General features: G+C 39.6%; 3 protein-coding genes across 7 annotated transcripts; 2 read left to right on the forward strand and 1 right to left on the reverse strand.

Annotated features, from left to right (window-relative positions):
- Positions 1–19,231: 19,231 nt before the first annotated feature.
- On the forward strand, positions 19,232–20,116 carry LOC111876073 (uncharacterized). The gene has a single exon (XM_023872605.1). The coding sequence runs from the start codon at positions 19,232–19,234 to the stop codon at positions 20,114–20,116; it is 885 nt and encodes a 294-aa protein (XP_023728373.1).
- Positions 20,117–20,358: 242 nt separating this feature from the next.
- Positions 20,359–22,085, forward strand: LOC111876065 (uncharacterized). 3 transcript variants are annotated; one of them, XM_023872591.3, is made up of 6 exons: positions 20,359–20,517; positions 20,621–20,883; positions 21,024–21,273; positions 21,367–21,459; positions 21,535–21,622; positions 21,673–21,860. In XM_023872591.3, the coding sequence occupies exons 1-6, from the start codon at positions 20,444–20,446 to the stop codon at positions 21,715–21,717; spliced, it is 813 nt and encodes a 270-aa protein (XP_023728359.1). In that variant the 5' UTR covers positions 20,359–20,443; the 3' UTR covers positions 21,718–21,860. The 3 variants fall into 3 exon arrangements, with proteins under 3 accessions (XP_023728359.1, XP_023728356.1, XP_023728357.1); XM_023872588.2 differs by having other exon boundaries at positions 20,360–20,517; positions 21,695–22,085; XM_023872589.2 differs by having other exon boundaries at positions 20,360–20,517; positions 20,624–20,883; positions 21,695–22,085.
- Positions 22,086–22,583: 498 nt separating this feature from the next.
- Positions 22,584–25,132, reverse strand: LOC111876066 (calcineurin B-like protein 2). Of its 3 annotated transcripts, XM_023872593.3 has the most exons (10): positions 25,007–25,132; positions 24,835–24,894; positions 24,396–24,465; positions 24,142–24,302; positions 23,948–24,030; positions 23,811–23,870; positions 23,631–23,739; positions 23,417–23,550; positions 22,967–23,079; positions 22,584–22,885 (listed from the first exon to the last, which is right to left on the reverse strand). In XM_023872593.3, the coding sequence occupies exons 4-10, from the start codon at positions 24,263–24,265 to the stop codon at positions 22,828–22,830; spliced, it is 681 nt and encodes a 226-aa protein (XP_023728361.1). In that variant the 5' UTR covers positions 24,266–24,302; positions 24,396–24,465; positions 24,835–24,894; positions 25,007–25,132; the 3' UTR covers positions 22,584–22,827. The 3 variants fall into 3 exon arrangements, with proteins under 3 accessions (XP_023728361.1, XP_023728360.1, XP_023728362.1); XM_023872592.1 differs by having other exon boundaries at positions 24,835–25,017; XM_023872594.3 differs by lacking the exons at positions 24,835–24,894; positions 25,007–25,132 and adding an exon at positions 24,650–24,704.
- Between the last annotated feature and the right edge of the window lie 358 nt (positions 25,133–25,490).

Genomic DNA, 25,490 nt, shown 5'->3' on the forward strand with positions numbered 1-25,490 from the left:
CGTCATTGTGTTTATCGATGACATCCTCGTCTATTCTCGAAGCAAAGAGGAGCATAGCCAACATCTCCGACAAATCTTAGAGACTCTGCGAATGGAAAAGCTTTATGCCAAACTCTCCAAGTGTGAGTTCTGGCTCCGGAGTGTGAATTTCCTAGGCCACGTAGTTAGCCAATACGGAATTCATGTGGATCCTTCTAAGGTCAAAGCTGTGGAAGGATGGGCAACTCCGACTACGCCCATAGAAATTCATCAGTTCTTAGGCCTAGCAGGCTACTATAGGAGGTTCATCCAAAACTTCTCTAAGATCGCCAAGCCGCTTACCTTGCTTACGCAAAAGGGCGTGCCATTCAAGTGGACCGACCGACAAGAGATTGCGTTTCGAACCTTGAAGCAAGCTCTCTGTAGCGCTCCTGTGCTATCTCTACCCGAAGGAACGGAAGATTTTGTAGTCTACTGTGACGCGTCGAATCAAGGCTTAGGTTGCGTTCTCATGCAACGTGGAAGAGTCATAGCATACGCGTCCCGCCAACTAAAGACGCACGAAGTAAATTACACGACCCATGACCTAGAACTGGGAGCCGTGGTCTTCGCTCTGAAAATTTGGAGGCACTACCTGTACGGTACAAAGTGCACCATCTTCACGGACCACAAGAGTCTCCAGCACATCTTGAATCAGAAGGAGCTGAACATGAGACAACGAAGATGGGTGGAATTGCTAAACGACTACGAATGCGAGATCAAGTACCATCCAGGCAAGGCCAACGTGGTAGCCGATGCATTAAGTCGGAAGGAGTACTCAAATCGCCGTACGAAAACACACTCGATAACCATTCAGTCTCATCTGGCCACTCAAATTGCATTATCCCAGTCAGAGGCTATGAAAGCGGAAAATAGAACTAGCGAGGCATTGCGCGGGATGGAGAAGAACCTAGAAGTCAAGGAGAATGGGGTATACTACTTTATGAACCGTATTTGGGTCCCAAAAATCGGAGGATTTAGGGAGACCGTTATGAAGGAAGCCCACAAGACACGATACTCCATTCATCCTGGTTCGGACAAGATGTATTTGGACATTAAGCAACACTATTGGTGGCCTAACATGAAGGCGGAAATCGCGACCTATGTTGGTAAGTGCCTTACGTGCGCCAAAGTAAAAGTGGAGTACCAGAAACCTTCTGGATTGTTACAGCAACCGGCAATCCCTGAGTGGAAATGGGAGGGGATTTCTATGGATTTCGTGACCAAGCTGCCCAAGACGTCGGACGGATTGGACACCATATGGGTAATAATCGACCGACTGACGAAATCTGCCCATTTCCTGCCAATCAAAGAATCCTACAAGATGGAGAGACTGACGCGGTTGTACCTACGAGAAATCGTAAGACTCCATGGAGTGCCAAAATCTATCATCTCGGATAGGGACAATAGGTTCACATCGCGCTTTTGGCAATCACTCCACAAGGCAATGGGAACTCATCTCGATATGAGCACCGCGTATCACCCACAAACGGACGGTCAAAGCGAACGAACCATTCAGACGCTTGAAGACATGCTTCGTGCATGTGTAATAGACTTTGGGAAGTCTTGGGATACCCACCTACCGCTGATTGAGTTCTCATATAACAATAGTTACCATTCAAGCATCAAGGTGGCCCCTTTCGAAGCACTGTACGGGCGTAAGTGTAGATCACCGTTATGTTGGGCGGAAGTAGGTGACACCCAGCTAGCAAAAACGCATACGTCCAACAGGGCACTAACAGGACCGGAGATCATTCGCGAAACCACAGAAAAGATCGTTCAGATCAGAGCCCAATTACAAGCATCGCGCGACCGACAAAAGAGCTATGCAGACAAACGGCGAAAACCCTTAGAATTCCAGGTCGGTGATCGAGTATTGTTGAAAGTCTCACCCTGGAAAGGGGTTATACGTTTCGGAAAACGGGGAAAGCTGAACCCGCGATACATTGGACCTTTCGAAATCGTCGCCCGAATAGGTCCGGTAGCCTACAGACTACAATTACCCGCGGAGCTAAACGGTGTACACCCCGTGTTTCATGTCTCTAATCTGAAAAAGTGCCTATCAGATGAAACCCTTGTCATTCCTCTTGACGAAATCGAAATCAATGAGAATCTCCTGTTCGTCGAAGAACCAGTCGAAATCATGGACAGGGAGGTGAAGCGTACTAAACAAAGCCGCATCCCGATCGTGAAGGTACGGTGGAACGCAAAGCGTGGGCCAGAATTCACTTGGGAACGCGAAGACCAAATGAATCAGAAGTACCCTCACCTATTCTAGCACTCTCAAATCTAGCTTTCAAACAGAATTTCGGGACGAAATTCCCTCTAATGGGGGGATGATGTCACAACTGGAAATTTTGTGTCATGTAATCTATGCATTCAAGTTAATGTGAATCAAAAACTTCAATCAAATACCTCATACAAGTACTACAAATAGTCATCAAACAATTGGAAACCCTAAAAGTTCTTGTTTAGGTACACCTTGGACTAGAACTTCCTTATTGGATCCAAGTGGACCAATAAGCTTCCAAATAGACTATCATGGGCTTAGAACCCTAATTGGGCTCTAATTGGACCCACACTTATTTATCTCAAAATTTTGGGCCATACTGGGCCTAGAATGAAATAAATCACAAGCTTTGATCCATAATTTAACCTAACCTAGCTTAATAAAGCATAAAAATCACAATTTTATTTTATAAGGCCAATGAACACCCAAACTACCTCAAATATTGGGCTTAAGGGCAAAAAGCCCAAAAATCCTTTTTTTTCTCTTCCCATTCTCGGCCTAAGGCCCAAACCCAAAGAGAAATGGAAGTGTTGACTTTGGATGCCACCTCACTATTACCCATAGGACTTCCATGCATTATTTCTCATTCTTCCATGCATATCACTTCAAGATCACATCTCTTCTTCCTATCTCTCTCACTCTCGGCCATACACCCACACAAAAATCTCTCAAATTCTCTCTAGATTACTCAAGAACTCTCCTTCCTCCCCTCTCCAAAAATCTCGAAAATTAGGGACTTTCAAGAGGATCTTGCAAGTTAATCATCATCTAAGGTAAGATTATACTTGGATCTATGGTTTAGATTCTTTTGTTATCAAAATCCTTTCCTAATCTATGCAAAAATCGTGATCTTGCACCCTAGAACCATCTCAAACTCGAGATCTACCAAGGAAAGGTGCTAAGGCCAAAAATCATCAAGTTTTCCTCCATCTTTTCTTCCAAAAACCGAAACCACACCCAAGGTGAGCTTCATACTCCCTATTTTCTGTTTTTATGAGTTTTGTGGGGGGGGAATACAAGTGAAAGTGTAGATCTATATGTGTTTGTATGCCTTGTATGATTTCCATGCTTATATGTACGCATTTGTGTGTTATAATGATGGATCTAGCCATAAAACCCCTCAAAACCGAGTATATCTTGTGATAAATGATTTTAGCTTCAAATATATTTCTAAATACAAAGTGTTTCAAGAAAAATGGTTAAGTGGTTTAGTAATAATTTTCTTTGGGTTAAAAACACAAATTTTGGGCCTAAAATGTGAAAAATACAAAATTAAGGGTCCAAATTGGCATATCACGAATTCTGATGGATGAAGTGTGCCAAAACAGTTTCCATAAATCAATTTCTGAAAATATACTCATTTAGGGGATTAAAAACATAAATTCCAAGCTTAATGGGCTAAAAATGACATTTTTGGCCCAATGAGGCCCATTATGCGAATTTTTCTATTTTGGAGGGCCAAAACTATGATTTTCTGTAAAACAGTGGACCATAAGTGATCCAAGTCCTTTTCAAAGGTTTAAAATGCTTTTTAAATTTAAAAAGGACCAAAGTTGCAAAAAATTTCCAATTTGGGCCAAAATTGTCAAAGTTGCGAAAAAGAAGGGTTAAAACCGAGAAAACTGCATTTTCAGGGACTTAAACTGTTTTCTATGAAAAATATGCTGAAAAATATTAATTTCAATAATTTTTGGTGTTAAAATGTCAACAAAATTAATTTAAGGACCAAACCGGGAAGTATTTAATAAAAGGGTTGAAAATGTAAATTTTACAAACAATGAGGGGCTGAAAACAGAAAATTTTCAAGGCTAATTCAATATACACAATTTGATCAAATAATGGCACCGCGGCTATCGACGAAATACAATACATTACAATACCAAAAGTCGTTGTTAAACGAATTAGCTCGGTCTCGAACCAATAGAAATCTACAACTACTAACACTACAATACTACGATTTATACAAGTAACGTTTGGTAATACATTATACATGCGAGTGTGCACAGACGTCTACGCACCATCTTTGGGCCCCAAAAGTGTAAAATCTTGTTCGTTGAGCCTAGCTAACCCAATGACCTGATCTTAAGGCCCGAAGACATTTTTTTTACGGAGTGTTGGGTTTTACCGATCCGACACAACGTAAATGGACTTTCAATGGCTTGTATACTACTGGTCCCCAAGGGTCCTTTGGTATAGCTAGTAAAGTCTACATTTTATGCGAGGCGGGTCGGGGACCCCTCGTATATTTTATCCCCAACCGGTTAATGGAGTCACCGGGGTCTTCGTGACCTCTTTCTCTTCGGATGTGGGACTACACATAGTCAGGGCGATTGGATAACGTGATTAGTACGGACGACGCCTTCGGGATCGTTAGTATAGCTATAAACTGGGCGTTTGTGTAATGCGGGTTTGTAGTAATTAATCATGCTCAAAAATAATTCAACATCGCCTGGGACTGACACTATACGCTATGCAATGGTTTCAATGTAACTTCATGTAATGCAAGAAATTAGGAAAACATCGGGTTTTCCTAGGGTTTTTCAATACATACAGATTCAAAATGCATACAATCTTAACGAACAAATTTTTTTAAGTATAGAAACAAACAAGCATACCTATGGATCTTCACAACATTTTCAAAAGCTTTTCTTTTCAGAAAATATCGGATTTTCTGGTGGTTTTCAAACAATACAAAACATTGGATTTCAAACACTACTTATGAACTCACCAACATTTCATATGTTGACGTTTTTCAAAATACTTGTATTCTCAGGGAACCAGTGAACCAAAGGAAAACATATTCAGTGACGGTTGCAGTTTATTTATGTATGAACCGAACAATTTAATTTTTGGAAATGTAATGGTTTGAGACAATGTAATGAATGTAAACACTATCAGTTGTAATATTCAAATGTTGGTGATGAATGATGTTATGTTTCATGTATATTCATTGGGATGGTATTCAATTGAGTCACGACAGCCCCCGGACGTTTCCGCCGTCTGGTTCGGGGGTGTGACATAAACCCAAAAGGAAATGGCCTTGGGGCCGTATACTCCTCAAAGGAGTGTATTTAAGCCCTAAACCTTTCCAAGGATTAATCCATCAAGTAGGAATGCTTCTAGGGATCATTTAGAACTCCAAAACACCAAATGACATAAGGCCTAGGAGCTTACGGCCGTAAACTCAAGGGTTTACGACCGTAAACTCCTTGTGTGAGGTTTATTGGAGAGTAAACTCATGTATGGGGTCCTTTGGAACCCTAAACCCACTAGCCTTATCCTACAACAACTTAGATGCAATCCTTAGGGCTTATAACACTTATATAAAGTGTTTATCATGTTCTAGGATGTCTTAACATTTTCAATTAGTAGTTTAAGACTAATTGGGTGCATATATGTGTGATTATATGTTCTTTAGGATCAAAGTGTGTGTACAAGTCCTCACTTGACACCTAACAATCCTACACCGTTCAGTTCATCCAAACCACCATCTTCAGGTGAGTTCATACCCTTTAATCAATGATTTAAATGATTTTAAATGTTTCAGTGGGGGGAATACAAGTAGAAAACATCATGTTATTAAATCAATCATAGGTATTTATAACTGTGTTTTCATCCAATTGATTTCACATGCTTCAAAATGTGATGTATGAAATGGTTTTCTATCTTAAAAATACCATGTTAGCAAAAGTATTACGTTTGAAATGTTTATTAAAATGACATCAAGTCATTGTTCATTATTGTTCAAAACTCTTAGATGTCTTACAAAACCATTTTTACCTTCTTGAACAAAACTATATCTATACACTTATGTTCTTATATATGTATTGATGTTATAGTTTTCATCCTTCATTTAGTTTCCCACACTCTTGTGTAGCAAGGGTGTATAAACCTGCTTGGACAATCAATTACCTTCCAGTTAACTATTATAGGGATAGTTAGGAGATACAAAACATTATTCCTATTACAAGGAATTACACCAGAGTCAGTTCATTCATGAGTCTATACTATACATTACATGTTACATGAATACGTCTACATTGATACGCTTACATGAATACATTTACATATATAGATTTATTTGTATACACTTACATGGATACTTGTACCTAGATTCACTAGGATGATTTACTAGTACATTATGTGTAAATTGTCCTGCCTATCCCAGTTCAACGGGATGTCTAGACGGGACTAACCATTCCGGAACCCACCTGTTAGCAACAGTGGTAAATGAACATCTACGGATGCCTATGGTTATTACTTATATTAGGGGTACCTTTACGGGACTAACCATTCCTTTAGCCTACTGTTCGCTACAGAGGTAAATGACCATCTACGGATGCCTACGGTTAATACTTATATTAGGAGTACCTTTATGGGACTAACCATTCCTTAAACCTGCTGCAGCTACAGAGGAAAATTGAACAATCTACGGATGTTCAAAGGTTATACATTTCGCTAGTCGCGATGTCGTGTTAATCCTAATACAAAAGGATAACACTTACATGATAATATTTTTCCTATTACTTTATTTTGTGATACATTTACATAAACGATGAGTTAGACTAAGTACTGTTAGTAATAGTCAAAAAGAAGGAAAAACTATCATTGTTATAGCAAAACATTCGGGTCTTGGTAGAAGACTACATTTCATACTAATAGGAAATATGGGATTTTCTAGGGTTTTCATACTTATATCAACTGTTTCTTTCAAGGATTTACAAGGCATTCATAACAGTTTTCCAAAACAAGACAATGACACTTAAATACTTATGAATTCACTAGCTTTACGCTGATACTCGCTTTCAAAATAACTTGTATTCTCAGGTCACCAGTAGACAGGTACGATGGCCAGGTTTTGTGAAGACGGAGCACAGACAAGGCTCGTCTTTTATTTTGATCACATATTTTGGTGTCTTATTACAATGAAAGAACACACATGTATTAAAACTTTACTTTTAATGCAATGGATGATGTTGTTGCTTGTTTACTACTTTACACTGTTGTGATACTGTACATGATGTCCTCCACCCCGGAACGTTTCCGCCGTTCTTAGTTTTGGGGTGTGACAAGTTTGCACCAATGATTGAGTTGCAGCAGCTAGCGAGAGAGTTTCAAGACTTTTGTCAGACTACTGAGACCGTAGCAGAGATCACTGTCGAGTTTTGGGAGAGGGCTTTATTGGTACTTTAGTATGTGGTGGATGCGGAGATGAAGAAGGTGAGGTATCATGATATATTGAGGGATGATATCAGGGAATTTGTGAGCTTGTCATGACACAAGAACCTGAATGATATGATTGCTAGAGAAAGAGAGCGGGAGATTGATTAGGGCACCTCGGTAAGAGGAAGTTAGAGCAGGTTCAAACTACAGTGGACCAGGTGAAGAGGCCCACGATTCAGGGTTCACGATTGAGAGGACATCAGCGTCGGGGCCATTGTGCCAAGTATGGGAGGACTCACGAGAGGAGCTTTCGTGAGAAGGGAATGGATTGCTTCAATTGTGGTCAAACCGATCATTTTAGCAGGGATTGTCCTCGAGGCTCGTTTCTGATGTGTTTTCACTATAATAGGGTGGGCCATAAGAAGGTCGAATGTCCGAGGATGCTAGGTGGAGTAGTGAGTACACCTGATCCAGTTACTTTGAGGATCACTGACGATCGTGAGGGTATGGTGGAGGCTCCAGTAGTCAGGAGTCAAGCATTGAAGCTACAAGCAAAGGATATCATAGGTCCATCAGATGTTATCACAAGTATGTTTCCTTTTTGTTTTCCTCCAGCTTTATTATTTATATATATGACTTTAGATCATGTGTTTGTATGTGTAAGACATTATCTTCGGTTTAGTTTCCTTGTAATTGCCATATTAGTATTATCGAGGGTCGTTATATGTCATTTTGTATATCAAGGGTCATGAGAGGAGCACATCTTGCCGAGTTGGATTAGGTTGTCAGCCGTCTTTGGTGCGGGCCTTCGATGGGAGCAGAATAAGGGTCCTAATCGGAGGATTAGTAGTCAGATCGAGGTGTCCTAAGATCGGTCAATGAGGTTCCGATAGTGCGTGAGTTCCCAGACGTTTTCCCTGAGGAGTTGTCGGGAGTGCTTCCCGAGAGGCAGGTAGAGTTTCGTATTGATTTGGTTCTGAGGGCAACGCCTATCGCCAAGGCGCCCTATCAGCTTGCACCACCAAAGATGCAGGAGTTATCCTCACAGCTGCAGGAGCTACTGGGAAAGGGGTTTATTCGGCCGAGTAGTTCGCCGTGGGGAGCGTCGATCCTTTTGTCAAGAAAATGGATGGTTCAAACCGGATGTGCATTGATTACCGGGAGTTGAACAAGCTAACGGTCAAGAACCGTTACCCCTTACCGAGGATCAACGATTTGTTCGATCAGTTGCAGGGAGCGTCTTGGTTCTCCAAGATTGATCTGAGGTCTGGATATCATCAGATGAGAGTGCGGGATGAGGATATCCAAAAGACAGCGTTCAGGACTCGTTATGGGCATTACGAGTTCGTGGTGATGCCTTTCGGGCTCACCAATGCACCAGCGGTGTTCATGGATCTCATGAACAGGATGTGCAGGCCGATGTTGGATTGTTTGGTGATCGTTTTCATTGATGATATATTGGTGTATTCGAGATCCAGAGAACAGCATGAGGAGCATTTGAGGGAGATCCTCGGAGTTCTGAGATCGGAGAGGCTTTACGCCAAATTCTCCAAGTGTAATTTCTGGTTACGAGAGGTCCAGTTCTTGGGACACCTCGTCAACCAGAATAGGATATTGTTCGATCCAGCCAAGATTGAGGTTGTGATGAGTTGGGAGGTGTCGAGATCCCCTTCATAGATCAGGAGTTTTCTGGGGTTGGCCGGCTATTATCGGAGATTTATCAAGGATTTCTCCAGGATTGTTGTTCCTCTCACCAGGTTGACCTGAAAGGGTGTGGCTTTCAGTTGGGGCTAGAGCATGAGGCCTCATTCAAGACACTTCGCCAGAGATTATGCGAAGCCCCAGTTTTAGTCCTTCCGGAGGGAATGGAGGATTTTGTGGTGTATTGTGATGCGTCGATATCGAGATTGGGTGCGGTGCTGATGCAGAGAGGGCACGTGATAGCATACGCATTGAGGCAGCTGAAGCCTCATGAGACGAAGTATCCTACTCACGATCTGGAGTTGGGGGCTGTGGTGTTCGCCCTTAAGATCTGGTCTCACTATTTGTATGGGGTTCAGTGTACCATATACACAGACCACAAGAGCTTAAAGTATCTAATGGATCAGCCCAACCTGAATATGCGTAAGAGGAGATGGTTGGATGTAGTAAAAGATTATGAGTGTGAGATCCTGTACCACCCGGGCAAGGCTAACGTTGTAGCTGATGCCTTGATTCGTAGGGCGGAGAGTGCCCCGATACGAGATGTTTGTATGAGGTTGACGGTGATAAATCCAGTATTGGACACCATTCGAGAGGCCCAGGTATGGGCCATGAGACCGGAGAACCGCAAGAGAGAACGGGTGATCGGGTAGGTATCTAAGTTCATTGCTGATAGCCGAGGACTTATGACCTTTCAGGGTCAGATATGGGTGCCATTTGAGGGTGGGGCACGTACCATTCTTATGGAGGAGGCGCACAGATCGAGGTTTTCGATCCATCCCGGGGCCACTAAGATGTATTTGCACCTGAAGAAAGACTATTGGTGGCCCTGTATGAAGAGGGATGTTGCGTGGTTTGTGGAGAGATGCTTGACATGTCGCAGGGTTAAGGCCGAGCACCAACGACCGCATGTCAAGTTGCATCCACTTGAGATTCCCCAGTAGAAGTGGGAACAGATTTCTATGGATTTTATCACCAAATTGCCGAGGACTGCGAGAGTTATCGATGCAATTTAGGTGATTGTTGACCAGCTGACGAAGAGCGCTCATTTTCTTACTATTAGTGAGAGCTCTTCTACTGAGAAGCTGGCAAAGTTGTATGTGATAGATGTGGTATCGCGGCATGGAGTATTGATCTTGATCGTGTTAGATCGAGATGTGCGTTTCACTTCCAGGTTCTGGAAGAAAATCCATGAGGAATTGGGTACGAGGCTGCATTTCAGTACCGCATACCACCTACATACGGACGGTCAGAGCGAGCGGACGATTCAGACGCTCGAGGACATGCTTAGGTCATTTGTGTTGGACTTCGGAGGAAGTTGGGACACGTATCTGCCATTGGCTGAGTTTTCTGATAACAACAGCCACCATGCGAGTATCGGTATGCCTCCCTTTCAGTTGTTGTATGGGAGGAGGTGTCGGACTCCCATCTGCTGGGGAGAGGTCGGGCAGCGAGTGTTGGGTAGCACTGAGTTAGTACTGCAGACGACAGAGCAGATACAGCAGGTCATGCAGAGGTTGTTGACATCTTAGACTCGCCAGAAGAGTTATGCGGATAGGCGACGGTCCGAGCTTGAGTTACAGGTGGGAGCTTTCGTACTCCTGAAAGTATCTCCTTGGAAAGGAGTGATCCGATTCAGGAAGAGAAGCAAGCTGGGGCCCCGATACATTGGTCCGTTCAGGGTGACCGCGAGGGTGGGCAGAGTAGCATATCGTTTGGAGCTACCTGCGGAGTTGAGCCAGATTCATGATACCTTCCACGTGTCTCAGTTGAGGAGGTGCATAGCCGACGAGTCAGTGGCAATGCCATTGGAAGATATTCAGGTGGATGCGAGCCTGAATTATGTTAAGAGGCTAGTTGCGATTGTGGATCGAAAGATCAAGGTTCTGAGGAACAAGGAGGTGCCCTTGGTTCAAGTCCAATGGCAACACCGTAGAGGGTCCGAGCGGACCTGGGAGCAAGACTTCGAGGACGAAGTCTGATTCTAGTGGGGGGGAATTGTAACATTCGGATCTCCAGGTATTATGTTGATCATTTTTTTTTGTAAAAGAGAGGGACTCGATGAGTTGAGATGTAGACTCGTCGAGTAGGACCGCCACTGCTGACTGGATTAATGAATGGACTCGACGAGTCGGAAAGGGTGGACTCGACGAGTCTGCGTTGTGGATGGAAACCCTAAATCCTCGGGCATGTGCCCTATTTAAAGGACCTTATGGCCCTTAATTGCGGCTACCTTTGTCCTTGAGGGTGCCAAAGCATTTGTGAGTCTTGTGAGTGAGAAAGGAGGCCATTGTTCACTATTCCTTGTGTGTTTTAGCAAGAAGAGAGGAGGAAGGTCAAGCTATACGAGTTGGGGAGCTAGGATCTACTCCCATATGACCAGAGGAAGCTATTGGAAGTATCAATCTATGCTTATTCTCGTATTTATGATGTCTTGGTTGAACCTAGGGTTTCTTTATGCTTTATTTTAGCTTGAATCTGGAATATGTGAGGTCCCAAGGTGAAATGGTTCTTAGATCTGGACCTTAAGGGGTCCAGAGAGCCCCTATCATTATGCTTTATGCCACCCCTTTGGAGTTATGAGCCTAGGAAGCCATTTTAGTAGTTATTTCACCAAAAGAAGCCTTTGGTGCATTGCATGTGAGTCAAGTTTCGACCTTTACGTGGTTATTGGTCTTGGGGAGGTCAGATCTATAGTTTGGAAAAGCAGATCTGACCTCAGAAGGTCATTTAAGAGTTGTTATGGGAGCAACTCGTCGAGTTCATAAGTGGGCTCGACGAGTAGAGTCGGGGTTGCCCCGCGATTCGTTGCAGAGTAACCCGGCGGGTGGAGGAGGGACTCAACGTGTCAAGGGAGGCTTAGAAGGATTCACGGGACCCGCATGGACTCGCCGAGTCGCCCTAGTGCAATCGACGAGTCTGGTCAAAGTTGACCGTTAACTGTAGTTGACTTTGTTGACTATTAGGGTTTAGTCAATGTTTGGACTTTTGAGCTATTGGAGGGGTAGTATGGTCTTTTACCCTTCCTAGAGAACTTAGAGAGGGATTAACCTAGTCTTTGAAAGTCGTATTGATTAGATTAATTACTTTATGTGATTAGGCGGAGGCTAGATACGTATTTACGAGTTTGAGGGTTACCGAGTTATCCGAGGTGAGTCATCTCACTATACTTTACCAAGAGTGGTAATTAGAGTTATGTGACAGAGTATGTTGTATGCTATGATGTGATATCTATGTGATTATGTGCTATATGTGATTCAGAGTTTACAGAGTTAGGACCGAAAGGTCCACAGAGTCAGGACTAGAGGGTCCACAGAGTTAGGACTAGAGGGTCCACAGAGTTAGGGGACTGGAGGGTCCCACTGAGACACTTTGACCAGAGGGTCATACAGAGTTATAGCCTAGAGTGGCTAATATGTGTTGTATGTTGTATTTTGGGGAAATCTCTAAGCATTTATGCTTATAGTGTTTTGTGTTATGTGTTTCAGGTACCAGTGAGGATCGCGGGAAGGCGTCGGCATGATCAGTACACACTATTGGAGTTTTATACGTTTTGATCTTGGGAAGTGTTTTTATGGTTTTGACATATGATATATTGAGATTTGAGAATATGTATGAGTGAAATTACATTTTTAAAAGTGAAAAATTGTTTTGAAATTTACGTTGTTACATGATGGATGTTAGCTGATTTTTGATAGACTCTTTGATCTAATCGTTGTCGCTAATAGGGTAAGAGAGGTAGTGAGTGGGTGATGATTTTGGTTGCATGGATTTGTTCAGATGTTGGGATTGTCAAAGGAATTTAAATTGGATCTATTGAATATATTTGGAGTGCATCAATCATTCGAAAATTGGATTGTTGGGTTGGTCATTTGTTCGTTCTGATAAAAGGGTTTGTCATTCGTTGCCTTTAGCGAGGTTGTCAGGGAGCAGTTAATTCCAAGTAGGGGAGATGCATTTGGATTTTTATGAATAGTTCCAACTGTGAAATAAGGAGGAGTTCCACATCCTAGTCAAGAGGAAAGCCAGTTTAAGTGGCGACTCGGTTTGAGGTTTTCACAAGAAATGGAATCCAGGACTTTTCACCAAATAAGTGGCGCATCAGTAGCAGTGCATGGTGGATATGTGATTAGATTCAAGTTGATGGTTGTGTTACAGTCTATCTGCATGTTCTTTTTAGATAAAGGCCTTGGGGTTCAAATCATGACCCGAACACCAGATTGAGGTTTAGTTGGATGCAGGTTCGACTCATGATTGATTATAGTTTGGTTTGAAAGATGGAGGGCAAGACCATGGGATGGTTCCATGGCTGTTATGGGAGTGTTATAAGATTTTGGGATAGTCGTAGCATTAACAAGGTTGATAGGATGTCGGGGAAGTGTTGTACATCTATGATGGAGGCGTAGCACTCACCAGGATGAGATAGATAATTGCAGGAGTGGTTGTTGGGTTGTTGAAGGATCACAACGCACGCATGAGTCGAGTCGGACAATATTGTTGGTTAACCACTCCTTGTTTGGAATAAGGATTGTTGGATCTGAGGCGATGTTGGGCCTGTATAGCCCTCGAGTGGGTGAGACTTGTGGGCGAGGCCCGTTGGATTGTGCATATTGGGTGAGACCCGTGGGCAAGCCGGCCCATTTAGTTATGATAGTATGGGTGAGACCTGATAAAAATTGTCTTGAGTAAGGTGTTGGATCACGTTTAGAGTAAGATGATTCGGTGGTCAACGGATGACATCCATGTGGTGTTTAGGCTCAAGTAGCATGTAACAGTTAGACTCTTGGGAGGAGTCTCATGGTGTAACCGTGCGCGAGATTTTCGAATGTAGCGAATGTTTGGCTATATATCTCAGCTTAGTAGAAGGTTATCATGCGACCAGAAAATCTCGGATAGGATGAATATGTGAATATTTGGACATTGGGATGAGACTAGAGATGGGAGTGTTTTATATGAAAGATCTTTTCAACAACAACGAAAGGTCAGGGATTATGTTTTTCCAGTGGTATCAGCAAGATAATTCAAGGTCAGAAGGACCTCGTTCAGTTTGGATTGCAAAGTGTATTCGTATTGAATGTGTTTCAAAATGGTTTTAGATGTCGGAAAGTCTGACAAGGTATTGGATTCCTGGATTTTAGGCCGATTAGCAATGGTTGTTCTTCATTGGTTTAAGTGAGTGGGACAAGGATCCATTTGTCGTCAAGATATGTGTGTCCTTCAAATTTCGAGTTTCGATTGTAGCATCGGAGGGTCGCCGTATGTATGAGTCGAGTTTTAGCCTGAAGCGGGGTTTAGGAAGAATTGGCCGGATCTTCTGGGTGCCTGGAAAGTTGCAAGGAGCGATTTTGAGGACGAAATCCAGTTTTGAGAAGCTTCCTATCTCGGGAATTATGGGCATTAAATGGATCAAGTTAGGGCCCTGCACTTCAAAGGGTTTGGGTTTTAAACCCAATTGGGGGTGGATTATATAGGTTGTGTGATCCAAGCTTTCGATTTGTGTTTTGAAGTCCAAGGGTATAATGGTAAAAGTGATGCTTCAGACCTTTTCTTGAATTAAGGATTTTAGTTCAGAAGGTTTTAAGTCAAAGGAGATCAGATAGGATTATAGGACTTTGCATTACCTTTCCGAGCATATAAAGAACTCCAAAAATAGAGTTGGGACGAATAAGTTATGGACATTGGAAGTTAGAATGGGAATGAGATTTGGCCTGTTCGATGGGTGTACAAGACATGTACGTTGGGCGTACTTGGCTTAAGCAAGTCATGGAGATTCCCTCTAGTACGATGGACGTATGTGTGGCAAGGTCAACCCCTAATTTTTGGGTCTTGGACCCTATTTAAAGGCCTTAACCTCTTGGAAACCCTTCTTATCTTCAGGCTCCATCCTCTAAAGCAGTTCCCTCAAAACCCTAGCCCCATTTGTGAGATTCTTGAGCTCTTTGAGTGATTTCAAGTGTTCTTGGTGCATACTGGAGAAGAATGAGCTCATTGGAGAAATGTTGGATGGCTTGGAGCTTGTAGATCTAGACCTTGTTCATCTTGATTTTTCTTCTAGAGGTATAAAGCTTCAAACTTTATGGTTCCTTAGTGTAGATCTAGTTTGGGGTTATGATATGAGCATGTTGTGGTCCCATGGCTTGGATCTTGTGAGTAGAAGTTACTCCAGAACCTTTATGCCTCATTTCTAGCCATTTATGAGGTCACTAAGTCGTAAAAATCGAATCTTGGTGGCTATATCTCTTCCATGCATGAGTTAGTGGTCTTTTGGTGAAGTTATGAATCTAGGGCTTTGGTTTGGACTCCATTAAGCCATGCAAAGTCATAAAGTCGGGAACTTTATGACTTAATACATCCGCTAGAATGCGATCTGGATGTTGGGCTTTAGGTCTTAAGGTATTAAGAAACTTAAGTTGAGTTTGCGCAGCAGTGACGTACGCTGGGCGTACCCTCCTGGTACACCGCGCGTAGCGGGCTTCAACCTGTTACCCTTTCTTCGATCAAGCAGTACGTCAGGTGTACTAGAGTGGTACGCGGGGCGTACTCACCAAAATGTCTATATGGGCCATTTTTGGGCCTTGGGTATTTTGGGTTTGTTCCATGATTAGTTGGGTCAAGTATGGAAAGGTTAAAATGGTCTTTTACCCGTAGTGTGATGAATTATGATTTAGACCTTTGGCTATGGGTTATTACCCTAATTTTTTATTAGGATTGATCTTGGATATGCTCATTGTGAGAAGACGTGGTAGCAACAGCTCGAGTGTGTGATTTGTTGACATCGGTTTGAGGTGATTCTCCTCATTATACTTGTGGGTCGAAGGCACTAATGTCGGCCCACTGGAATGTGCTATGTAGGATGCTAGTTGTCTTTGTGACTCTTGCATTGTATGTTGGGCTGGGCCCATGGGCATGCATATAGGGTTGGACCCATTATGTGAATGGGTTGGGCCTATTGTATATTGGGTTAGGCCTAATGTATGACGGGCTAGGCCTAATTATATGTTGGGTTGGGCCTATTGATTAGGAAGGGCTAGGCCCATTATTATGTGTTGTGCTCAATGTTCGGGCTAAGCCTAATGATATGTATGGTATGTGCTATTTTGGGGAACTCATTAAGATTTGTGCTTACAATTTCATATTTATGGTTTTAGGTACTTCCAGTTCGAAAGAGAAGGACCCGACGTGACTGCACAACATCCCCCAGAGTTTATTCCGCAATGGCTATTTATCACTTTTACTCTGATGTTTAAATACTATTTTTCACCTTGAATGTTTTGGGAATAAATTGTTGTATGGATTAATGTTTTCAAAATGAAAAATTTTCCATGGATTTTTAGGATGCTACAATATTATATTAATCCTAGTGTATTTTATCTACTGCTTAAAGGCTTCCCTCGAGGTAGTCGGATATCTAAGGTGGTTGTAATGTGGTTGTAATGTATAACTATGAGCCCCCATAATCGACATTGTAGACTAATAGTTTCCCCGCACGACGCTTTATCGGACGTGAAATAGTGTTTGAATAATAAAGAAAGTTATTATGTCGGGATTGTAGCTAGCAATCACATTTAGGGGTGTCAAACCTCGTATAGATCTATACATATCTTTCTAGCTCTCGCAAGATTAAAGATTACAGGTTCTGGGTAGCCGAATTTAATCAGGCTAAGGATGAATAATAACAGCTCACTAATGCATTAACCATAGGTATTTTATCTTTTATCTTTCTTTCTTAGTGGTTTCCCATAACTATCACAATATAAATCTTTTACCTTATATTTGATAATTAAAACTTATAGATCTCATAATTACCTTGTGTGTGTGTGTGTGTGTGTGTGTGTGTATATATATATATATATATATATATAATTTTTCCGTACATTTATATACCCTAATTATGGTTAAAACATGATATTTAGGCAGAGTAACAATTAAGTACATTGTTATCCTAAGGAATTGGTCATCATAATGTTTAGGTAATCTCTCTTCCTAGGCTATCGTACATCATAACTCTTAGGCATAATATCGTAGCTTACAATTAAGTATAGTATTTATGGCTACATTATCCTAACGTTTCATGCTTTATATAACTATTGATATTTATTGATATAAATATAATTTGATAAAGTAGTTTGATAAGCATGTATCCCCCCGTAAAACCTTTAAAAAGGTGAAATGGGGTCGCGCTTGACACGTGAGACCGTTGATGTACGGTTGAATCGGGTTCGGGACTCCGAGAACTACTCCTAGGGTGCAACAGCTTCGAGAGTTGAGAAAGAGATAGAGGCTTAGAAGGTGTGCAGAAGGGGTCTGCATTGCCTTCTATTTATAGGCATGGATTTGGGGTGTGCGCGGCGCAAAAATCTATACATGTCGCACGTGATCATCGTGGCTCCATCCAGACACTGCCACGTGTCACCTCCCTAATAGGCTACGTCACTCACAATCTACTTGAATCTGGTGTCAGGTGCGCGATAGGCATAGACGTGCACATCGCGCACACGAAATGATTTTGTAAAAATCATAACTTTTTCGTGCTAGCTCCGATCTAAGCCCTCTTTATATGTATGTAATGATCTAAGGGAGTACTACAACCCTCTTTTAGGTTGTTTTAGCTAGTTTTGACTTTCATTTTTTATGTCTAACGGAGATAAAAATAAATAAGTTTTACAATAATCTTATCTCTCTCATACGAATCCTGTTTTCGGCATTCTTTGTCCTAAAGTTCATATCTCAAGGAATACTGCAAATCTATTTTTTGTACTTTTAGTCAAAACTCAACCAATCTCTAAGTATCGTCTTGACGTAATTAACTTTAATTACGTGGTTGATTTTTATTTTTATAAAATCTATAACTCTTTCATTCGGAATCGGATTTTTACGAATATTATATCATTGGGATCATGTTAACTAGTACTTTCCAAATACATTAATCAGCTTTGAAGACGATACAACTTTTTGGACGCTTATTTTCAAGCCTAACAGTCTATCCTCCTTAATAAATGAAGTTTTTGTTGCCACATGTCAATCTCTCATGAGTTTTGACACTTGTGATTTTGTGGTATTTTTGAAATAAATATTATCCACTTGTCAATTTTTGGTTTGTTTCAATTTTTAAAATTAAAGTCATATACTTATATATGTAAAGTATTAAATATCATATATATGATATTAATATCATATATATGATATTAAATTGCAATAAATACGTTTTTCCTTTTCTTATTTTAAAGTTGTACATTAAAAAATATATCTTTTGTTTACACTTTAATGTTTAATTATTTTTTAAATCAACTCGTGTAATACACGGGTTTCACACCTAGTTTAACAATAAATGTAACGGCACATTTGATTCTTATTATCTCATAAATCAAATATTACAATCTTAAGTTATTACATCTATTATTCATACTCTCTCCTAACGATGGTCAGTGACGGAATCCTCTTGGTTGTCACATGTAGGATATGAACGATTATAATTTTACATAAATAAAAAACATAAATCTCTTAATTAATAATTTATTGAAAATAGTTGATTAATAATTATGAATTTTATTATAAAAATTTATTTATTTTTGTAACCGTAGTTGTCATGATAACCTAGTGTAGAAAGATGATAGGAAGAAAAAAATAGGAAGCTATTTGATTTCTCTAATTTAAATGGTAGTAATTATAAGATTGTGTATCTAAGTAAAGATCCAATTCCACAAGTTTCCTAGAATGTCTAATAGAAATCATACAATGTTTCTATTTTTACTCTTGTTTCTTAGAAGATGTGTTGGAAATCCGGGAAACTTCTGTATTTAGAAATATTCTAAAATTGTTGTTGAAACAACCAAAAGAACGACCATTGAAAGAATTATCTAATTCCACTATTAACTTTATCCTTAAAACGTTCTTATCATCTAACATGTCTTCCATACCGATTCCATTATTTTGTGTTATCATTCTTTGAATTTTCAAGCTTTATACATTTTATCGTCTAATCTTCATGCAACGTCACAAGGGTTCATATATGTGATGCATAACTTTTTGTGGGTAGAAACCCAAAGAGTTTCAAGATCGATGTCCAATAATATTGCAAGTTCTATAGATCAATCCCTCCAAAAACTTGTAGAGGAGGTCATAACCAACGACCCTTCATGGAACTTTGTTAGTTCCGTATACAAAACCAAGATTGCTGGCATGTCACGTAATGTCACGACAACATGGTCAAAGAATCTCATCACCGTTTCCCTCCAAATCACCATAGAAAGCCTCTCAAAAGATGAAGATCCTTACGTATGTAGGATTGATGTGAATACATGGCAATTTTGGGGCAAAAAAGGTTTGAAATCCTTCAAAGTTGATGAAGAACGTGTAGACGTTTATTGGAACCTAAGAGATGCCAACTTCTCGACTAGCCCCGAGCCTTGCTCGGATTATCACGTGGCATTAGTATATGATGAAGACATGGTTTTGTTACTTGGAGATCAAGAAGAAGAAGCTTGTAGGAGAAGCAAGTCAACGACATGTTTGGAAAAACCATTATTAGTTCTCAAAGAAGAGAACATTTTTGGTAAGAATCTTTTTACTTCAAAAACGGTGTTGGGAAAAGAAGGAAATGAGCACCACATAGTCATTGAAACGGCTATATCATGTGAGAATAATGAAGAACCTGAAATGTGGATTGGTGTAGATGTTGCTTCGATCCGAATTGACAATTTGCATTGGAGATTTCGTGGGTACGAGGACTTTTTGGTGGATGGTATGCCGGTACAAGTGTTATGGGATGTGCATGATTGGTTGTACATGAGGTCAAATTCAGGGTCGGGTGGTATATTTATTTTTAGACAAAACACGAATGGGCTTCAACCCACTAGTCTTTCATGTAGTAATGAAAAAACAAAGGAAGATGATGATTGTGCTGCTGAATTTTGTCATTTTCTGCATGTTTGGAAAATTGATTGATACAAAAATGTAGATAATCTAAAAGTAGTCGCCATTTATTTCGTTAGATTAATATCAACTTTATATCGACATATTATATGATAGTTTATTAATAATGTAATAAAAAGTTGCACGTTTAACCGGTGAAGAATCTAGCTCTAAAGTTGGATGAACGGGAGGGTTGGGGTCTGTATTGTCAAATCCCGAAACTAAAAGGGCTATTTTTGTCTAAAAAGTAACTGACAAGGGGAAATGAGAACGTCAAACAAGCTCGGGCCATTTCTGAAATTACCGACTGTTTAGGGCTTTTATACTTCGTGCCTTCAAATTCGAAGAGATTTCAAAGAAATGGCGATATTCGCGGGAAAATGCATTTATGGCGCTGCATTTGAGCTTCAGTCCAGAGTTTTCGTGAAGCCATGGTGAATTATTGTTAATTAGTCGTTTATTTGCTGATAATTTGTGTAGAAAATTCGATGTTTTGTTGGTTAATTTGTTGATGAATAAGTTGATTTTTTGGTTCAGTAGGGCGATGATGATTATAGTCCGATGCTGTTCGAATTCGGATGAAAGCTCCATGAATTCCCCAGTTAGGTACACTCCTAAGAAATCTTTAAAATATAATAAAGTTAATGATTATACTCCGGCTGCAAAGGAATCCAAGAATTTCGAAGTGCGTCGATTCACAAACCCCGATTCATTGTATGTTGAGTTTTCAAATGCTGGAGAAAGATCCAGTATAGGATTTTCTGTGCACGAGAAATCACTGGATAACGATTTTAAGGAAGGTACATATCTCTATTACTAGGGTTTAAGAACTTTAAGTTGTTTATCTTGGCAAAAAAATTTCTAATTCTGGATTATTATTTTCTACAAGAAACGCCGAGAAAAATGATGACTGAAGTAGATTTGGTCTATGTGTATGCAGGCCATGTTATATCAAAAGAAAAGAAAACTTATAATTCAAATGTGAGATTAGAGGTCGGTGAACCTGATTACAAATGGAGATCTGCGGATTCAAAGGTTATGGAAGAAGCTGATGAATTTGATGCCATGGAAGGTCTTGATGAGGATTTAGATGAACATGATTCTCTTAATGGAGAATACGAAATCAAAAATCTCACAATTAAAACTAAAGAAGAAGCTGAGAAGACAGCAATTAGATTGCTTGGTGCAAGGTTAAAATCCTTGCATATGAAATTAAACTATGATAATGCTTCTTGTGTCATTTGTAATGGAGATCCCAACATTTTTTAGTATTTTGTATCCAGAGCATATACAGCACTTGAACTGAAGAAGAAACTGATAGGAAAGAAATTCTCCGATGAAGTTGTGAATGCTGTGATTTCTGACTTCCAAAACAGGTGCATAATCAAATACCATGGATTCTCTTTAGAGATGATCCTTTAGAAGTTGTTGATTTTTCAAGTTTGTTACAGAGGATTTATCAACGATTTGTTGTATGCTGAATCATTTTCTCGATCAAGATGGTCTTCATCAAGTTGGGGTCCACGTAGGATCAAGCAGGTAAGCCGTTCTTTCTGTGATTTTTTCTACATCTTAATAAAAAAAAAAAGCTGGAAATTCAATCTGTTTCAGGCATTGGCCAAAAAGGGAGTTAATGATCTGGATGCACAGAAAGCAATAAAAGTGGTGTTAGAAGATGGGGAGTCTGTTCCAAAATTTGGGTTATCAAAGCCATCAATGGATCATCTGTTTGCCCAAGTTTCAAAGCAATGGCTTCGTGCTAAAGACCTACCAACTGAAAAACAAAAATCAAGAATCATCAATTGGCTTCAATACCGTGGTTTTAATTGGGGCGTTATTAACTTTATCTTAAAAAAGTTACAATCCGAGCATCCAGTGAAAACTGATGATGGGTAGATGGGTCAAGCTGAGTTATTTAATCTTTAAATTTTCTAATACTCCCAGAAATCCTATCCTTGTTGACTCTAAATCTAAATCTATATAATTGCACTCATTGATTGAATCTCTATATACTAATATATGCTTCAAAACATCATTGCCGACTATACCCACAAACAAACAATAGTCTTCTTCCATTTTACTTTCCAAGCATGATCTAACTACTTGCGTTAGTTTTCATCAGTCAAACAAGAGAAACCGATGGACATAGAACCAATATGTTGGGAAAAACAAAAACAGCCACAACGGTAATTTAACAAATATGACAGTTAACTTGAATGAATCCTTTACGATGCAAATGCAAACAAATAAGAAATTGTAAATGAGCAGCCTCTGGATCTCCAAAAGACCAAAACATAATCCAACAATTGAAAACGTCGGCCCATATGCGTATGCTATGAAGCTATTCTCCAAATATCAACAATCTTTGTTGCTAAGTTTTTAAAAACGGGAAAAGAACCATTTTCCTTCTCTCTTATCTAATCTATATATCATGGCTGTTAATCAACCCTAGAAGTTACACAAATACAAGGGTCAAAATCCAAATAGAAAACACAACAAATGTGGAAATGGCTTTTAATACCAATCAATCAATTCCAATATTCAACAAATAAGGCAAACTTTTGAAATCATAAGAATAATTCATGTCCACAAACAGATAATCATGTTTGCTTAATTCAACCAGAGCAAAACTTATCAAAACAAGTTGGAAACATAAACATAAACATAAAACATAAGCATAAGCATAAGCATAAACATGAACATGAAGAAATTCAGGTACTGGCAGTCTGGCATGGCTTCCTTCATCAGGTATCCTCAACTCTTGAGTGAAAAACAAAGCTCGGGAATGTTGTTGTGATGTCCCTATCAAAATCAAAATCAAAACCCTAAACTCAAATTCCATCCATCATAAAACAAAATAAAAGAAAAGATGCAAAAGCTTACTTGAGGTATTGAAGGGTCATATTCTTCAAGAGGGATGGATGTCGCAGCACAAGGCTTCTCCATTCTTCCTTGTCTATCTTCCCATCATGTTTTGTATCAGCTTCCTCAAAAGTCTAAAACAAAGATACAGTCACTTCACTTACCTGCTCTTTCTTTTTCTTTTTCTTTTTCAACTTAATGGGTTAAGCACACTATTACTATACATGGTTCATGCTTGTTTCTTTTTTTATTTAACCTCTATAGAATTATGGCTTAATAATGTATTAACACTTTACTTATTTTCCTCCCAACTCATCCCAAGTTAAATGTGATGAATATTGTGAAATTTGTTTTTTGGAATGTAAGGATAAGAGAGTCTCATTCAGACTGTTTATTCAATCTAGAAAAGGAGCAGTTTTTATCCTTTATCCTTGTATGCTTGAAATATATATACATAACTAGTTGAAGTACCTTGTCAATGATACTCTCAATGACATCATCGGAAAGATTCATGCCGGATTCAGCAAGAGTAGCCACCACCATTTGCTTCACCTCCTGCCTCTCTATGAAACCTTGTTGCTTGAGATCATAAAGTTGAAAGGAAACTGCAAATGGATATAAATCATATCTATCATATATAAAGATACACACTTATGAATCATATCTCTATTATTGGAAAACTCACACTCGATCTTATCATCGATGGGGGCATTTGGGTGAAATACTGATAGTGCACGAGCAAACTCTTCAAAACCAAGGATTCCATTATGCTTTGTGTCAAATAAGTCAAACACCTGAAAAGTCAAAGTATCAACAAGAGCCTTCCATAACATTGTCCAAAAAAATCAAAATACTTTAAACGTACCCGATCAGCAAATAGGCTTTCCTTTTTATTTGTCTTAAATAATGCCAATTGGAACTCTTCCTGTGATACATATCAAAGTTTGGTTATATTAAGAAAAATAAGAACAGCATAAAGCTGTAAAGAATGTTTGTACAAACCTTATTGATTAATCCGTCATCAATCACAGCACTGCTAATCTTCTTAAATAACTCATAAAGTGCTTCAATTTCGCTTACACTAACTGCATTACACCATACACGACTTTTGTTAGTATCATATGTCACTGTTTTCATGCCAAAAACAACAATTCTGCAAGCCTAACAGTGAGAAATATGGGATCAAAAGGGCATACACACTGTCTCTCTGGCTAGAATTTCAGGATCTTCAAGGGCTGTTAATTGTCTGTATGCTTCAAGATCACAGCAATGGAGCAGGGAAGCAAATAAATGCTTGACCCCCTCTAAGCACTGAGACATGGTACTTGTCGCACATCAAAATGCTCCATGATCGTTACTGGAAACAAGACCAAAAGAAAAGTCAGAGGTTTGACCTGCATATATACAAACAAGCAGACAGAAGAGCGATAGATGAACAGATAGGAATAACCTTTCGACCATTTCGTGTCGCTGCTAAAATAAATATTTGATTTTTTTTATTCGGGGCAACCACTCTGTCTCTGTTAAGAAGTAAACAGGAAAAAAAATTACAATCATCGAAATCCATATATGACGATTCAAATCTATATACTTATTCAACACATCAATTTAAATCTGTGTACTTATTCAACATAGAAGTACAACACGAAGCAATCAAAGTTGATATACATCTCAGATCTGTAAATGACACCAATTGGAATATACCAGGAACATCGCCGCGTGATCCAATTCAACAATTCGATCATAATTCAACACATAAATTCAAACGAATCAGCAATTCGATCCCACTAGAACAATTGCAGATCTTGCAACTGCCAAACATAATCTTGATTTCGAACAAGGGAAGCAGCAATCAAGAATTAAAATACAGACGGATAACATAAACTAACCTTAGGGAAGATTGATTGTCTTGATTTTGCTCCAATGGAGACGAGATGAAATCTTGAACCCTATTGATTGATTTATGAATGATTCGAAGAGATTTGATTTCACAGAAGCCCAAATCAGAGGATAAAAAATGGAAGAAAATAAATTAATAGAAAAAACCAGAAAACATTTTACCCTTAAATGCAATGATGGGAGAGATGACACGAAGATGGTTGATGGGGGTGATAACCTGTGATGGTGATAGGGTACATATCCGTAGCCCCGGCGGAGACCAGTGAGGTAGATCACGTGACCACCAAACAGATAGACTCGAATCGAACCTTTTTCGTCTTTCTAGTTTTTACTTACCGTTAATTTCTTGAGATAATTACAAAGATATTAAAAAATAACTTTATAGATAATACATTATTATTTTTATATACATGTTACATTACTTTTTATATGATTTATCATATTCGAAATTATTATTGCGATCTAGTTGTTCAATTTTGACTAATTTTGTATGTGTTTAATTATTTTCATCTTATTTGTGTATCATTAAATTTTTTATTATTTTTTCGGTAAATACGATTCCAAAAAAAAGACACCAGATTATTTTGTTAAAAACATTGCAAAAGGCACCCTCACATCCTCTATGTTGAAAACACGTTTATAAACT

The sequence above is a fragment of the Lactuca sativa genome, chromosome 7 (assembly GCF_002870075.4).
Source record: "Lactuca sativa cultivar Salinas chromosome 7, Lsat_Salinas_v11, whole genome shotgun sequence".
NCBI lineage: Eukaryota > Viridiplantae > Streptophyta > Magnoliopsida > Asterales > Asteraceae > Lactuca > Lactuca sativa.